Source organism: Podarcis pityusensis (assembly GCF_964106645.2).
Source record: "Podarcis pityusensis genome assembly, chromosome: 15".
NCBI lineage: Eukaryota > Metazoa > Chordata > Lepidosauria > Squamata > Lacertidae > Podarcis > Podarcis pityusensis.
In genome coordinates this window covers 23,061,556-23,079,522 of record NC_138040.1, presented here as the reverse complement: position 1 = coordinate 23,079,522, position 17,967 = coordinate 23,061,556, and the positions used below count along the sequence as shown (strand labels likewise).

The following is a 17,967-nucleotide window of genomic DNA, read 5'->3' as shown; positions in this document are numbered from 1 at the left end:
GCCTCATCGCAGGAGGAGAAGGAAAAGAAAAAAAAGAGAGAGAGAGGGAATCAAATTGGCTCCAAGCCAAAGGCCAGGCGGAACAACTCTGTCTTACAGGGAGGGAATTTGTTTGAAGGGAATTTGTTTGATGTACAAGTAATAGAAGGGTGAGAATAATCTGCTGTTACATAGGCAGGGCATCCTGGTTCCATTAATGCAACGTCCTTCATCCCTTCTCCACCTTTGCAAATGGTGGTGTCTTTCTGCCCCTATATACATTTCTTCACATACAAAGTGATGCCTGCACAGATCATGTCGTCACAACCCGGAATGTAAGCTGTTCAGATTGATTTTCAGTGTCAAGACCTGGGAGCAGGCATTCCAGGATAGGTATGGCTGCTTTGCAATTTGTTTGTTCAAAGGTCCACCGACAATGAGAAGATTGTGAGACAGGGGAAGGGAGGGTGTATGATGCTTGGTCAAAATGTTTCTCTCCCCCCCCCCCCCCCACACACTCTTGGCTCACTCTGAGTTCTTTATTTGTGTCCTAAAGTGACTCTTTGCAGCATTCAAACTTGTTGGCATCTGTCTGTCTTGAGAGACGATGGAGTGCGCCTCTGGGGATGAAGTCAAGTCACTGAATGAGAAGCACCAACGTGACCTCCCCAGGGCACATTCAAATTATTTACCTAATAATTAGTCATAGGAATAAAGACTGGCTCTATACCTTTAGTGGCAGCTTCAAGGCTTCTTGATGTCATTATACTGTGAGACGATGAATGACATAACAACTAATCTGCATGGCTAAGGTGATGTAAAATCCATAGTTCTTTGGGGCCACGGCAGAGGAGGTATGCTCTGTGGAGACATTAGCTCTCTGTGATTTGGGGCATAAGCCACCTTCCAGCTAGCACAGGTCAGGGGAATACATGGCACAGACACCAACTGCTCCTGCATTGAACTTTCAAGCACCTTCATCTTGAAACAGTCGGGTTTCTTCCACTCGTAGACAGAGAAGGATTGCCTCCCTGAGTCATTCATCTGTCTGCAGACCCAGCATTTCCACTGTACAAATACGATGCTCATGCAAAATGGTTGAGCTTGCAGCAAACAGTGTGACTGTTTGTGAGCCTCTGCAACATGGCTCCCTCTCTCTCTAGCACCAGACAGCAAAGAGAAAAAACAAAGGACAATAATTCCACTTCACGGAACACAGTAACACAAACATCCTGTTTCCGTCACTTCCCACTCTGTGGAGTCAAAACATATACCGCCATGTGATAGACAACAATCCCATGACTGCAAGCATGGAGCAGGAATTCTAACATCATTCTCCCTCTATGCATCACAGCAGCATAGGTGCAGAATGGGATTCTGGGAGCTGTAGGGATGCCAGGTTTTATACCTTGTCTCTCTCTGGCACTTGCTTCCATCTGGCCGTTTTATTGGTTGCAGAAGAGGGAGCCGGTGCCCAGGCTAGGAAGCCCTTGTCCTTGGCAACCTCCTCTTTCTCTGCTCTTTCAAGAACTGGCTATGTTTGCCAGCAGAATCTGAAGCTCAGCTTCAATAAAGAAGAATACCAGGAAGGCAGAAAAGCAAATAGGGAAGGATGCAGAACCAAGAGGGTGAGTGAAGACAGGAGAGGACTGTGTTCACACGAGTGGATGCAAAACAGGGAGCAGATGAAGCCTGGATTTCCCCACAGCTTTATTATAAAGATTACTCTGAAACGTGTATAAGAGAGAGAGGAAGAGATGTGAGAAGAGCCTACAGGATCATGCCAATGATCCAACATCCTGTTCTTACAGTGGCCAGCTAGATGCCTATGAGAAACTTGAGCACAAGAGTCCTCTCCCGTCCTGTGCTTTACAGCAAGTGATCCAGAACGATCACTGCCCCCAACTGTGGAAGCAGAGCATAGCCATCAGAGCTAGTGGCCATCAATAGCCTTTTCCTCCATGAATTTGTCCAATCCTCTTTTAAAGCCTCCTAAGTTGGTGGCCATCGCTGCCTCCAGCAGAAATGACTTCCATAGTTTAGCTACGCATTGCATGAAGAAATACAGTGGTGCCTTGGGTTAAGAACTTAATTCGTTCCAGAGGTCCGTTCTTAACCTGAAACTGTTCTTAACCTGAGGTACCACTTTAGCTAATGGGGTCTCCCACTGCCACCGCACCACCGCCACACAATTTCTGTTCTCATCCTGAAGCAAAGTTCTTATCCCAAGGTAATATTTCTGGGTTAGCAGAGTCTGTAACCTGAAGCGTCTGTAACCCAAGGTAAAAAGGTAAAGGGACCCCTGACCATTAGGTCCAGTCGTGGCCAACTCTGGGGTTGCGGCACTCATCTCACTTTACTGGCTGAGGGAGCTGGTGTACAGCTTCTGGGTCATGTGGCCAGCATGACTAAGCCACTTCTGGCGAACCAGAGCAGCGCACGGAAACGCCATTTACCTTCCCACCGGAGCGCTACCTATTTATCTACTTGCACTTTGACGTGCTTTCGAACTGCTAGGTTGGCAGGAGCTGGGACCAAGCAACGGGAGCTCACCCTGTCACGGGGATTCGAACCGCTGACCTTCTGATCAGCAAGTCCTAGGCTCTGTGGTTTAACCCACAGCGCCACCTGCGTCCCTAACCCGAGGTACCACTGTACTTTTTCCCCATCTGCCCTGAATCTTCCAACAGGCAGCTTCATTGGATGCCCACGAGTTCTAGTGTGCATCTTATCTGTGTCCACTTTCTCTGTGCAATGCATAATCATACACACCTCTACGATGTCACCTCTTGCTCAGCAGACGAAAAAGCCCCCAAACCTTTCTTTGGGGCAGTTAGCAAGGGAGTTGCAGCTGCCCTGCTTCCCTCCCCCCCCCATCTTCTTCAAGGACCCTACAATGTCCTCTGCCTGCTGCCATCTCTATCCCCACCACCACTTGCAAGTCTTCTCCATGCTGCATTTGCTCTGTTACTTTGTAGAACCGAAGTTTGTTTGGAAATATGCCTCTTTGTTAACCTTTTTCTTCTTTCTCCTCTACCTTAGGGGCGCAAGCCTGGCTATTTCTCTTTCCTGGATCCATTTTCTCCCGGTGTCTGGCTCTTCATGTTACTCGCCTACCTCGCCGTGAGCTGCGTCCTCTTCTTAGTGGCCCGGTACTGTTAACTTTTCTTAATATCTCCTTTTTTCCCCGTCCTCACAGTGCCACCTACTGTCAGCTTCTGGGAATGGCATGGAGAACTCGTAACGTGCGATTGATTATCAATCGCTGGAGGGAGAGACAACTCTGCAGTAGTTAGTAAAGAAATTGGCTGCTAGGGCACTGCACAAGTTCATAAAATTATACAGGTGGGAGAGGAGAGAGCCAATGAGGGGTTCAGCACCTTGCCAGTCAGCATCCTGCCCTGGGCTATGGTAGTCACTGTTGTCAGCAGTGGAGGCTGTGATTCAACTTGGTGCCTCGCTGGCTGGTTTGGGGTGGATGATACAGCATCACCTGGTTGCCTGGATTTTTGCAAAGAATGCTGAGCCAGGTGGGCTTTATCTGAATCCAGCAAAGGCACTTCTTATGTTTATTAAACAAACACATACTCAGCACAGTTACACCTTAACTGTTGAGTCCCTGGATATACACTCCTGCTTTGTAAATTAAAGGACATCTGTGGACCACAGGGGTTCTAGTGGGACCCTCTTAAGGTAAAGGGACCGCTGACCATTAGGTCCAGTCATGACCGACTCTGGGGTTGCGGCACTCATCTCACTTTATTGGCCGAGGGAGCCGGTGTACAGCTTCTGGGTCATGTGGCCAGCATGACTAAGCCACTTCTGGCAAACCAGAGCAGCACACGGAAACTCCGTATACCTTCCCGCCAGAGTGGTACCTATTTATCTACTTGCACTTTGACGTGCTTTCGAACTGCTAGGTTGGCAGGAGCAGGGACCGAGCAACGGGAGCTCACCCCGTTGTGGGGATTCAAACCACCAACCTTCTGATCGGCAAGTCCTGGGCTCTGTGATTTAAACCACAGCGCCACCTGTAGCACGGTTACGCCTTAACTGTTGAGCCCCTGGATATACACTCTGGCTTTGTAAATTAAAGGACATCTGTGGACCACAGGGATTCTAGTGGACCCCTCTTACAGTGGGTGAAATACCAAAATATACAGTGGGGATGTTTTCCAGGTCTAATGCATTGTCCTGTGTGTGCCTTATTGCACACACTGGGAGAACTAGCAATAGGACAGGCAGCAGCGGAAGATAGATCCATAGGATTGGTTTGCATTTGGGCTGCTTGGTGCTGCCCATACTGAAGGAGCCTTGAAACCTCAAGAGGGGAAATTCAGAGATTAACATCCACGAAGTGCAAACAGACAGCACATTGCACTGTTTGGATATGAAATCCATGGCAGGTGTTTTTTTAAAACTGGATGTTTTAAGTGCTCGCTGTGAAAACCGGCAGAAATGGAAGGGAGAACACACATTTATTGGGGCGTGGGTTTAGAGGAAGGAGTTGTAGAGTAAGTAAACTTATGGAATTTCCAAAATTTCAGAATGTGCCTTTTGAAACAGGGGACTGCATTTTGGTTTGCAGCAACATCACAGTGAAATAAATTACACATCTGCTGTAAAAATAATACTGTGCAAACAAAAGAAGCCTCCCTCCTGATTGCTCTGTTTACCTAGAGTGTGCTTGAATCAACAAAACAAAGATTAAGAACCTCTGTGTTTACCTGGAGGGGGGCGGGGGGGGAGAGGTGGTCACATGTGGGACATGTGGAAAAAAAGATGCAAAACATGAATTTCAGCAAATCATTTGAAAGCTATACAGTAAATATAACTAACTGAGTGTGGAGGGGTTTTAACAGCCCAGTCCTGGAGCGTAAGAGCATTTCACCAGCTAAAACAATGGGGCGCCCAGCTGCAAGAGGGGCAGGATGAGTCAGACCCCTCTATATGTATCACATCGCAGGATCAGGCCTTCATAGCCAACCAGTTCACACTGCAATAGACCCATTGGTGACCATTGGATTTGAACTACTATACTAAGAACATTTCATAGAATCACAGAACCATAGAATTGTAGATGACCCTGAGGATCATTCTAGTCCAACCCACTGCTGTGCAGAGATTTGCAGCTGTCCCATACGGGGAATGAACTTGTGACCTTGGCGTTATCAGCTCCGCGCTCTAACCAGCTGAGCAACTCAATCAATTAGGGATTGCATAAATCTCACTCGATTCAGTGGGACTCACTCCCAAGTAAATATGCATAGGACGTGCTCTGCACCAGAGTAAATATAATCCGAGGCTTGCAGAATGCTGTGAATCACAAGTGGGAAGAGGGTGGTTGTGCTCAAAAGCCTCTGGTTGGCCACTGTGAGAATGAGATGCTGGACTAGGTGGTTCTTTTTGCCTGAACCAGCCAGCCAGGCTCTTGGTCTATTCATATGATTGCCTATTTAAGGAAGCATCTGTTCATTTAAATATTGATTTCTGGATTTACTTCTGAAAACAGCAAATACAACCTTAACCTCAAACTAACTAAGACTGAATGCTGGTGGCGGAGGGGGGAATCCACTTGTTTTAGAATTTAAACTGGATTACCATACCAATGCTAAGCATATTTAGAGCCTCATCCTATCCATGTTTACTTGGCAGTGAAGTTGAAATGAGTTCAGTGGGACTTACTTCCTTGATAAGTGTGCTCAGAATTTCAGTCTTCTGGAAATAACATCCACACTTGAAATCAGTGGGACTTATTTAAATAAACACACACACACACTTACTTGTTTAATACCAAGATGCTAAGTGGATTAAACCCAAAGCTTCTGATCTGCAGATCACAGCTACAAGTTCCTTCAAGGCTCTTCGCACCAAAAAATTCCTTCAGCCATTTTCTTTCGATGTTGATGCACCCCCAAAAGGGTTTCAGAGACACACACCCGCTGCCCAGCACCTCTCACCATCCTTGCCCATTGGTCATGCTGATAAGGTGTTGAATTCGCACAGCCTGGGGAAGACCACCGTTCCCTGTCCCCCAACTCCCATTATCATCTGCTGCAGATGATAAAGCTTTCTGTTGCCTGAGCCTTGTTGTGGCTCTTTCTAATCTAGTAAGCAGGAGTTCTCAAACATTCTAACCGCATCCCTTCCGTGTCTGAAACAGGCACCAGAGATTCCAACGCCGTTTGCAGGTGCCGTAATAACACTACAAAAGCTGCGATACTGTTATGAAAATGGAAGCGTGCCGTCCCTTGGGGGTCCCTTGGTGCAGCTGAACTTGTCGAATTCATGAGCTTGTAATGGTTTTCAGCATTGTGCAGCGTTTAAAACTGTTTGATAACACAGCCAGGCCCTGTCTACACTGAGATATGGCTTCTCTTGATGCTTTTTCCAAAGGTGTCAGTACTGATTTGTGTTGGAGAGGAGACAGGGGCTTCAGATAACACCCAGCTAATGTCAGGTGGATCAGGTGTTTCCAGCTGAAAGCTGTGACACCTGGGTCAGTGTGTTTGTCACAAACAGGGTGATGGGCTGTTGTTGTTGTTTTTCTCTCTCTCTCCATACACATAAAAGAGAGGACCTCTCTTTCAACACCAAATGAAATATCCTCTGGCAATAAAAAGCCATTTTCTTTGAGTCGCAGAGGGGCAGGCAGGGGGGAAGAAGCCACATAAAATCCCATGCTTTTAAACAATCTTAGCCAGTCCTGGAGCTATTTTCAAGCTCAAGTCTCCAGGGGCGCTTCCAGACAACTGGCTTACTCAGCTTGCATCCTAATCTGTTTGCAGGGAGATTAGATTACAGGGTGTCAACACGTATGTTATCCCATACTTTGCATTGCATTTCCCCATCACTTTCCAAAAAGTTCACACCTTTTTTTGGGGGGGCAGTGAAGCAGGTTTGTTGTGCAAGAGCTCCAGGTCAGCTTCAAGCGTGCAAGCAGAATTTGCCGTTACACGATTGAATCCCCCTCAAAGATAGTCTTGAAACACCCTAAGAGTCGCAAATTTGACACTTGCTTCTTGAGAAGCTGCTTCTATTAACAGCAAGGACATTACAGAATACAGTGGTACCTCGGGTTAAGAACTTAATTCGTTCCGGAGGTCCGTTCTTAACCTGAAACTGTTCTTAATCTGAGGTACCACTTTAGCTAATGGGGCCTCCCGCTGCCGCTGCGCAATTTCTTTTCTCATCCTGAAGCAAAGTTCTTAACCTGAGGTACTATTTCTGGGTGAGCGGAGTCTTTAACCTAAGCGTCTATAACCTGAAGTGTCTGTAACCCGAGGCACCACTGTAATGTTGCTGGCCTAAACTGTTTTATAAAGCCTGCCACATCCACCCAAATGGAGGCGATGCCTCCATGAACACATATTCCTTTGCAAGTGTGACGGGATCTTGCAAGTGTTTGCTGGGGAGGAGCATTTCTGTCTTGCAGCTGCTATACCCTGCAAGCAACTATTGGATTAAAACATTTTTTTAAAAAATCAGATGCCTGGAGTTTTGCTTTTAAAAAGCTAAGTAAAAGTGCCCCTTCCTCTCTAACCCAGGTAACTAAAAAAAACCACCCCAGACTGAGCCCTTTGCACAGCTCCCACAAGAGATATCACGCTCCTATTTCTCATCCAGCCCCCTCCCCACCCCCGCTTGACTCCACACATATTTACATAGACTTATGAAACACTTATCATGAGCATGAATCAGATCACTGGCATTATGTCAGCTGGCCTTCAGAAGTCACACTCCTCTGAATTTTTGCAATGCAGTTCTTTGAATTTTGCAATGCAGTTCTCCAGTCAAGCAGTGCGTGCTAAAAAAAGGGAAATAACTGAGGCAAAGGGCGCATAAAATTGCATACATGAGTGAAAATGACATAGAAAGGAATTTTGTTAGGTGAAATTGCTTTGCTAAAATTGACACTAAAATACTGATGAATTTTCATGAGATTGCAAAAAGTTGTGGAAATCTGAAGAACTGGACTGGGGGCGGGGGAAAGAAACTGAGAGAAACTGAAATCAATAGATTTTCCCACACCTCACTCTGCCACATGCATGCATGGTCACACACCTGACCTACACGTGCCCTGCTTTTCTCAGATCACCAAACATGCAGGGTCCTCTGCCCCTTCAATTGTATGCGCAGAGGTCTTCTCAGACCTTACACACACACAAAATGTGCATGGTTGGGGAAACAGCTTGTGAGCAGGGTGCCACCCTGTACACACACACACACACACACACACACACTGAAATGGATACTTATTGTAGCAGGTGTTGACATGTGTGCTGTTTCAAGGGACTTTCCCCAAATTTAATGTCTGGTGCTGTCAGCGCTGGGTTGAGCCAGAAGCTCAGAGAGGAGAGAGGGAATCAGAGCTGTGGGAATAAGCAGGATTCAGAAGATGGAGTAGGTCAGTAGTTGGAGCCAAGAATAAAGCAGACCAAAAGGCAAAGCCAAAGGAAACAGGAATGCACCAGAGCCAGGAAAGCCTTGCTGCTAAGAAAGGAGATCCCTTTCCAGGAGCATCCAGTGGCCAGCTTGGGTGGGCAAGGCCAGTCCAGGGAAGATGCTCCCAGTTGCAGTTTCTAATCCCAAAGAACTGAATTAGGGAGAGCAGGGCTGGCATCAGAGGCCCGTAGCATTGAGCACATGACTCAGAAGCAGTGCTTCTGCCAATCTCTGGAGCCTACTGCTCCTCCTTGCTGTTGCTGCCTGTTCACCTGTCCTCTCTAAGTTAGCAAATGGTAACATCTGCACAGCACATCCTCCACTCCTGTTAGGCGGTGAGGTTTTGGCCTGGAGACAGATGAAAGCCAATGGGCACTGGCAACATTGGTGAGAAAGATGATGTGGGTGTGTTCAGAGAAGGGACCCCACTGATAGCATCATATCTGAAAGTCATCCAAAACCTGGAACCGGGCCTGGAATCAGGAGTAGGTAAATTCCCGTTTTGAGCATGGAACAACAAAACCTGGAGGAAGTGAATGAAGCGACGATGAAGGCACAAGCAATGCATAAGCTGTCTGTTGTGTGCCCTTTCTTAGTTTCAAGCTGATTGTAATCTTATAAAGCGCACTTAAGCCCCATCAGCTGCCTTGCATTGCAAGACCCCCCTGGTACCAATTGCCAGTAAAATAACGGAGAAATCCTGCCTCCAGGAGAGTTAGGCCTTTGATGATTGCTTCCTTCCCCGTGTTTGCACTCCAGTGTAATTGGATGTATTATGTTTCGATGCCGTAGATTGACGCCCTACGAGTGGTACAGCCCCCACCCCTGCTCCCAAGGGAGATGCAACCTGCTCGTTAATCAGTACTCTCTTGGCAACAGCCTGTGGTTCCCTGTCGGTGGGTTCATGCAGCAAGGATCAACCATCGCTCCTCGGGCTCTGTCCACACGCTGCGTCAGTGGAGTCTGGTAAGAAATCACAGAGGTAATCTTTTGCGCTGTAATCGTTTGCTGTAGCTTCACCAACTTGGATGGTTTCCCACAAACTCTTTTTGTAACCTGTGGCAGAATAGAAGATGGGTAATGTACAGGCCATGATGCACTGATGGGACTCTGAATAAGAACATAAGATGAGCGCAGTTGGGCCAAGCCAAGGGCCCATGCGTCCCAGTATCCTGTTCTCACAGTAACCAATCCATATCTTCGTGTGACAGGTACATTTGGACATGTCTTGCATTTTAGGTTTCCCTGTGGATAAGTCAATCCCTCTTCCAGAATCCTTCAAGCTTTTTGCCTTTCAAGTAGCATCATACATTTACAAAACTATAAATAAGACTATGTGTATTACACCCATCCAGAAGTTGACTACGCTAGTAGGAAACATGTTTTTTCCATCTAGTTGTCTGGGTTGCACTCTGAATCTTGAAAATGCATTAGGCCTGATGACTCAGAAACAAGGGTGTTGTTTTGAGAAAGAGATGGATATTTTCAGTTCTCAACAGTGCTTGGTTTTTTGGCTAGGATGCCCAATCTCTCGACTCTGCTGACCATAGTACCCTCTGCCTCCATGCACTTTCATCCTCCGTTCCATTCCTTTCAACTACATTGTCTCCATATTTTACAAATGCCTTCATTCAAGATCTGCCTCCTTGATTAAAAAACAAACCAAAACATAATTATTGGAAACGGGAAAATAGTTTGGTCCTCAAAAGCCAACTGTGCAAGCACAAACCATGCACTTCTGCCCCCCAAATCCAGTTTTCATGGACATGGGGGTAGCAAGATAGGGAGGAAAACCACCAGCTCCACCTGTGCAAGCTCATTCTGCAGAATTTTTAGATAAAAAATAAACTTTTTTCTGCATGATTGTGATTTCAGAATATGAATTTCCATATTGTAACATTTGTGTTTTTAGAGACAGAATATTTGCAGTCCTGATTATAAGCACAAAAGGGCCAATCCCGCCTTGATTTGTTGTTACATCATCTGTCCCATAGAAAGAAAACTGATAGAGAGATGGGTAGGAGGGAATATAGTGGTTCCTCCAAGAACAAAATTTGGAAGCAACCATTTATAGAGGATTTCTATTAATCTCCTGCAGCAAAAATGGCAGAGTCTTGTGGGACCTTAAAGACTGAGGGTTGCATCCAACGCTGCCCTTCTACCCAGACAACAAGTTCCACTTGTGCAATGCAATTTCATCCTTCTCTCCTTTCCCCTGCAGCCCCCAGTACATCCTCAAACTCTACTCCAAAGTTTGTGGAGCTCGTGAAGCGTTGGCTCCAGCCCTGAAAAATTTATTGTGAAATAGTTGTCAGTCTTGAAGGTGCTGCAAGACACTTTGTTGCTTCCTCTTGGAGGCCTCCATCAATTCCAGGTTCTGTGCACCTCTCATTATTCCACAACTGAGCAGAATCTGGCTTCTTCTCCTTCAAACCAACATTCTTTTGATTTACTTGAGCGTGGCACAGTAGAGCTTTCCACAGAAGCCTTCTGCAAGAACTGTGAGTGTTCAGCATCTTTCAAAACCAGGGATGGAGCATAGCTGTCAACCTTCCCCTTTTTTGCGGGAAATTCCCTTATTCCAGCACCGTTTCCCGCTGCTTCCCGTTGCTATCCCGGATTGTTAGATATCCCATAGACTGCCCCCGGGACAGGTGAGGCTGCTGATCCCTTGTTTTCAAGGCTGCTGATCCCTTATTTTCAAATCTGAAAGTTGACAGCTATGGGATGGAGTTACACACAGGAAAAACACACGCTATAAATAAGTCAGAAATTAAATCGTTATAACAAAAGGGGAAAAAACACACTATGGAAAATTGCTTAGATTTTTTTTGTTCTCTGGCACCATCTGGTGTTGCATGTTTATAACGCATTCAAAATGCTGTTTCTTGACTAATGTAGCTGAGTCCCGGGGGGGGGGGTTCCCCCTAAGGAGAAAGGGGGAGTAGCTCTCAGATATAGACAAAGTATGGAGATGTCCATTTGTCTTTTGCCTCCTTTTTCTTGTCCCTGCAGGTGGGCCTTCACTTTGATCATCATCTCTTCCTACACAGCCAACCTGGCAGCCTTCCTCACCGTGCAGCGCATGGATGTGCCCATAGAATCAGTAGACGATCTTGCAGACCAGACAGCAATAGAGTACGGCACAATCCACGGAGGTTCCAGCATGACTTTTTTCCAGGTAAGCTTTTGCTGTGTTGATAGTGAGGAAGGCATGAACCTTTTATCCATCAGAGCTAAATGCCTATGGTACCGCAGATCCCCATCTAGTTGTTGCTACAGAATCTGTTACCCTAATCTGCATCACATGCACAGGTACTTCAGTTTAACAAGCCTTCAGTGCTCTTTATAACCCCTGCGCTGTCTTACTAAAAGCTGACTCAAGCACTCAGAAAATAAAACATTAAGTACAGTCCTCCCAGGGGAAGGCAGAGTTACAGGGGATTGCATAGTAGTTTTATTATTAATGTAAAATAGAAATACAGACAAACAAAAAGACATAATCAAAGTTACAAAATGAAGGAACAGTCAAGAGTTTGCATTTCCCAACTAAATAGAGAGCAAATGATGCAGAAAAATAAAAGCAGCAAAACACATCATGAAAGCCAGATTTTGTGATTGGGTGGAGGAAGAGAGTTTTGTATGTCTGGATTTGACATGTATGTAATTAAATCCCACAAAAAAACCCTACAAATGTTCCAGGTCTTCCTTACCCATAGAAACACACCATTTGTGAGTTGTTTTCTCTGCAGTAGCAAGAGCCCACATATTCTTATACCACAAGGAGAGGTTTAAGTCCTGTAGCGTCGTCCATTTCTGAGCCAAGCAAGTTTTCGCTGCAGCCAGCGTCCATATAAGAAATTCCTTAGACTGAAAAATTGCTGTTTGATCATCCCACAAGTTCAAAAGAGCAACTTATGGGAAGGCTTGAATGGAGTATTTGTTTATTTCTTACATTTCTTCAAAACTATCAGACCCAAATTTGGATGCCAGAGAGCTTTCTCACCATAAGTGGAAAAATGTCCCCCTGCTACCTGACCCACACCAACAACCCTTTAGGGTGCTTGATGTCAAATGAGAAAGCTGCACAGGAGTACAGTGCCCCATGTGCAGAATTTTTATGGAACATTTCCTTATATAAACTGAGGCTGATTTAAAGGGATTGGGTGCCCATCCATATTGCATTCCACTTACAATCATCTATTTTCAGTTGTAGGTCCTTCTTCCAGGTGAGTCTAAGACCTTCCAATGGGCCCATAGAAATGTCAGTAAGTTCTGTTATATTAAAGAACGAATATCAATCATCCTCCCCAATAACTCAGATTTAATAACATTAGCAAGGGGATTATTTATGGCATGTTTATATTGTTCTTCCTCTATGGACGTCACACGGTCACCTCTACAGCTGAGCAAGGATCTGAACCTTGGCCTTCAATTCTTCATCCAACATTCCAAACAGTAGACCACACTGTGCATATATGCAGTGCTATTAAAAAAGAAAGCGGTGTTAGAGTATAGACAGCCAGCGGGAGCCACAGAGAGCCATGCAGTAAGAATGAGTGGAAAGGGATGGAAAAGCTGGTTAGAGAGACTCAGGGCTCGTCCGCACTTCTGTTTGTTCCAGGGAAAACCCACTCTTAAGTGCTAAATCGGAGCAAACATCAATCCCAAGAAAAACACAACTTGTCTTTTGCTCTGACTGGGCACTAAAGAGCAGTTTTCCCTGGGGGGAAGCAGTGGGACAAGAGGAAGTATGGATAATCCCTCAGAGACTGGGGATCCCTCTGAGGCTGGGTTTCTCATGGACAAGCTCAAGGCAACGGAGTGCTCAAAGCTCTTTTCAGCTATGTTATGATCCACCTTCCAAAGATGAGGCTGCCTTGCCGATGGAGAAGCAGGTAGACATGAATGAGTTAATACCTGTGCAGAACTTCCATGGCGCACAGTTCTGAGCAGGAATTGTTTATCAAACGTCCAAGTGCCAGAGTGGAGAGAGAGCTTTTCTCACTTTGTTTTTAGCTGAACCAAAGCCGTACAATGTTTGCAACTTGCGTTCAGAAAGGGTTGTTTTGACAAAACTGCAAGTGTGGTCTCAATCCCAAGTTCTCCATTATTTAGAAACTGATAACCAGGTAGAAAGGTTGGAAACCAACAGCATTCACAGAAGTTTTGTTGGTCTGATAGAAAAATATCCAAAAGTCACAGTAACGTAATTAGGACCACCCTAAATGTCATTAAGAAGAACTCTCATTATTTCATGACATTCTACTGGGTCCTAATAAAGATATGGTATCCATGTTGGATACTCTCTCTGAGATGCTCGATGGCTGAGATATTGCAGAGAAGCAATCTGTACCAGGATTGGAATCTGGCGCTGACGTTTGGCTCCAAACCTTTTTCGAGTGCCACAAATTAGCTCTGAGCCATGTGGAGAATGCTCTCCACTTGTTAATGAGCCACTCTAAGCAGCCTCCAAACACCTGCAGTTAACTAATAGGTCCTCCAGATCAGATGTTATGGCCTCTAGGTAGGCTTCAGGCTTGATCACTTGCATTTGAGAAACCAACTGAGCAATGTTTGTTTGCCCTCCTGCCCAGGTTCTAACTGATTGATGGTCATATTTAAAGGTTAGATTTCCAAGATTTAGGTTAGATTTCCAAACTTTACAGTTCCTGTATTGGCCATTAAGGCCCTAACTAATATGGAACCAAGGATGAGGGTGGCGCTGTGGGTTAAACCACAGAGCCTAGGACTTGCCGATCAGAAGGTTGGCGGTTCGAATCCCCGCGACGCGGTGAGCTCCTGTTGCTCGGTCCCTGCTCCTGCCAACCTAGCAGTTCGAAAGCACGTCAAAGTGCAAGTAAATAAATAGGTACCGCTCCGGCGGGAAGGTAAACAGCGTTTCCGTGCGCTGCTCTGGTTTGCCAGAAGCAGCTTAGTCATGCTGGCCACATGACCCGGAAGCTGTACGCCGGCTCCCTTGGCCAATAAAGCGAGATGAGCGCTGCAACCCCAGAGTCAGTCACGACTGGACCTAATGGTCAGGGGTCGCTTTACCCTTTAATATGGAACCAGGTTACATGAAAACTTGCTACCTTTACCCATATGAACCTGCCTGAGACGTTAGTCAGCTGCAGAGGCCATGCCCTCAGGCTCACCTGCACTGGCCTTATGCTTGGTGGATATCAGGTGCAGGGCCTTTTTTGTAGTAGCTTCATAGCTGTGGAATTCCTACACTAGGAAGATTCAGAGGGGCCTCATTTCTTCCTGCCTTTATGTGTGCTGTCAATATTTTTTCCTTATTTTATTCTATTTTTGAATTTTAACTAGCCTTGCCTTCATTGTTCTGTTGCTGCCTTTTAGTATCAGTCTCAGTAATTGCAGTGTTGTTGCTCTTTCAATTAGCTTGTTTTAATGACTTCTGGTTTGCAATCACTGCTTTGAATATGTACATGAAATACATAACTGAGGCCAAGCTGGAGCTGAGAGTGAGTTTTAGGAGAGGGAACTCGCCTTCCCCTTTGATGAATGGGATATTCTGAACATTGCAGGCCAATATGTTGATCTCGGAGCAGGATTCCCATTGAATCGTGGCTTCTCTTTGTTTGTTTTTCAGAATTCTCGGTACCAGACATACCAGCGGATGTGGAATTACATGTACTCCAAGCAGCCGAGTGTCTTTGTCAAGAGCACAGAGGAAGGGATCGCACGCGTGCTCAACTCCAACTATGCCTTCCTCCTGGAGTCCACCATGAACGAGTATTATCGCCAGCGCAATTGCAACCTCACGCAGGTCGGGGGCCTTCTGGACACCAAGGGCTACGGGATTGGCATGCCAGTCGGTAGGCAGTGAAGCAAAATTCTAGCTATTTTGGGCTGTCTGTGGAGGATTAGGGCATGAATAGGCTGGAAGAGCTTCGGAACAGGAAGCCAGATAATTTCTGCAGCCCTCCTGTGTGTCACTGGGCTTCAAATAGACCATTGCCTGATCAATGCATTCATCTGGGTGGCAACCTAGATGAAAGGTTTAGAAATATTCCATTGATTCTGCTTACATTATTTACACTTTGTTCAGACTAGATTCAGGCTGGAGGGAGAAGGAAAATTTTCACTAGAGGTCATTTGGAGAACCTGCAGATGATACATTAGGTCCTTTTGGGCTCTCCATAATGCTACCTGCTTGGTTATCTTTTAAGCAGCTGTTCTATGTTTTCCCAAGTTGATTAGTAAGAAACACGATTGAAAATAGCAAGCAGCAAGGGCAGGGATGAAAAGAGGGAACTCATGCTTTAAAGAAGTTAAAAATACAACATCCAAAGGCCACCTACAGCTTCAAAGACAGCTAGAGCTGCTCTTGATTCTTTTCCCATTCCTAATTTTCTGACTGAGCTTCAACAATTTAAGTTTAATGGGTCACAATCTACCCAAACATTTCCCAGTTCATATTCAATGAAATGTATGGAACTTGTGCAACGGCACAGAGTAGTACAAAGATATCACACCGGAGGGATCCTATTGGTTGCCAGTAGAAATGGAATCGTCTGAAAATCTTTGTCAAGCTTATCTTTAGATTTTTCTGTCTCTAATTCCTGCCTCACACTTTGATCTTTATGAGAAGTCAGAGAGTGGGATTCCCCACCACCACCAGTTCTGCTAAAATAGTGGGTTAATTCTTGTATATATTATGTGTATTATTAAAGACATAATATGCATATTACGTGAATACATACTCCAGGTTTCCTAAAGTAACCGGCACCTAAAAATATGCATATAACTGTATAAAATAGATATATACTGCTACTTATAAAATATGCTCTTTTATAGGTATTATGTCCATATATATGGCAAAAAATATTGCATATAGTTAGGCTTTTTATTTAAAAAACCCTTAAATATAAGTAGAGGTTTGATGCAAGAGGCAGTTCAGTGCAGGCAAATATTGAACAGGGCAGAATTGCCAAATCTCCTCTTTAAATCTTTTTAAAGCAGATCCCTCTTCCAGCCCTGGTTGCCAGTGTTGCACATTAAGACTCATGTCCCCAAAGCAAAGTTAATTCAACAGTTTGGTGAACCTTAAACTTAACCTCTCCTTCTGTGTTAAATTACCCTAACTGTATTCTGTTACGCATCATGTGTGTGTGGTATGCTGAAGATCAGCTGACACTCCTAGGTATTCAGAAATTGATCCCATTCAGAATTTTCCCATGCTGCAGAGTAGATCAGTTTTATCCTGGATTTCTTTTTATCTGATCCGTGGACAGTAATGGAGGTGATAGCAATCTGATTTAGCAGAGAAACAAACTGAATGGAATTGGGAGGGGCGTAGTAACAGAAGTGGGGGTTGAATCAATTGTTTGCTACACCTGAAGACTAGCAGGTTCTCTTGCCATTGGGCACATTCACAACATACATTGAAAGCACATTGCTACCCACCCCCCCCAAAAAAAACCCCAAAGAATGCTGGGAACTGTAGTTTGCCCCTTCGCAGAGCTACCACCCTTAACAAACTACCATTCCCAGGATTCTTTGCAGGGTGGGTGGGGATGTGCTGTAAATGAATGGCGTGGATGTGACCCGTGTCCACATATGGCTCATTTAAGGGATTTGTCAGAATTGCAATTGAAAACTGAAAAGCTCTGTGTGATAAAAGCATGAGGATGAACCCAAGAGGTGACTATGGCTGCTTTGGAATGGGTATGGACGAGATGCTTTCACCATGAGATGAGCAAAGTTCCACTTCCTACTCTGGAGGGAGTCTTGTTCCTTCAAGAGCTTTGTGTCAAGAAGGAAGTTAGCAGATCTGTCTTCACCTTGCTGCGGCACCGAAAGAGCACACGCATCCTTTTTTCTGACAGCTGCATCGCACAACTTCAGCACTGTCACAGCTCTGCGGTGGAGGAAGCTGAGCCTGCTGAGCACCTAACTAGATATGACAACTGCACAATCCAGGTGTTGGAATGTGGATTGCCACTGAACAAATAAAGCAGGAGGGTTAAAGGAGGGCAATTCCATGGGGGAAAGGAGTGGGCAGGAAGGGATACTGGCCCATTTACCTGATTCCTCCCCCCCCCCAAAGGAAACCCTTTCCTCCAGCCATTCTTCTCCATGTGGGACTTTCTTCCTTGGGGAAGGGCGCTAGTTTTGCATGCTGAAGGTCCCAGATTCAATTTCTAGCGTGCCCCACGAGGGATGGGGAAGATGACCCATTGCGTGGCGAGTTCCCTGTTTAGGGAAGCTTTTAATGTTTGATGTATTACGGTATTTTAATATTTTTTTCGAAGCTGCCCAGAGTGGCTGGGGAAGCCCAGCCAGATGGGCGGGGTATAAATTATAAATTATTATTATTATTATTATTATTATTATTATTATTATTATTCCCCCCCCCCAATGGAAATAAAGACACATGACACAATTATTAAGGTTAATGGGCTAATTAAGGCCACAACTTTATTGGTTACAGGTGATGAGTGGTATTGGCTTAGGCATTGGTCCTAACCGACTATATCCGGCTTCAGCCGTCCGCTTGAAGTTCGGGAAGGGTTA

General features: G+C 45.3%; 1 protein-coding gene across 4 annotated transcripts in view; it reads left to right on the top strand.

Annotated features, from left to right (window-relative positions):
- Positions 1–17,967, top strand: part of GRIK4 (glutamate ionotropic receptor kainate type subunit 4) — a 469,347-nt gene that overhangs the window by 432,901 nt on the left and 18,479 nt on the right. For all 4 annotated transcript variants that reach the window (XM_080983424.1, XM_080983422.1, XM_080983423.1 and 1 more), the window contains 4 exons: positions 3,022–3,131; positions 9,217–9,390; positions 11,440–11,605; positions 15,041–15,266. In XM_080983424.1, the coding sequence (XP_080839550.1) occupies positions 3,022–3,131; positions 9,217–9,390; positions 11,440–11,605; positions 15,041–15,266 (676 nt within the window). The remainder of the gene's footprint in view (positions 1–3,021; positions 3,132–9,216; positions 9,391–11,439; positions 11,606–15,040; positions 15,267–17,967) is intronic.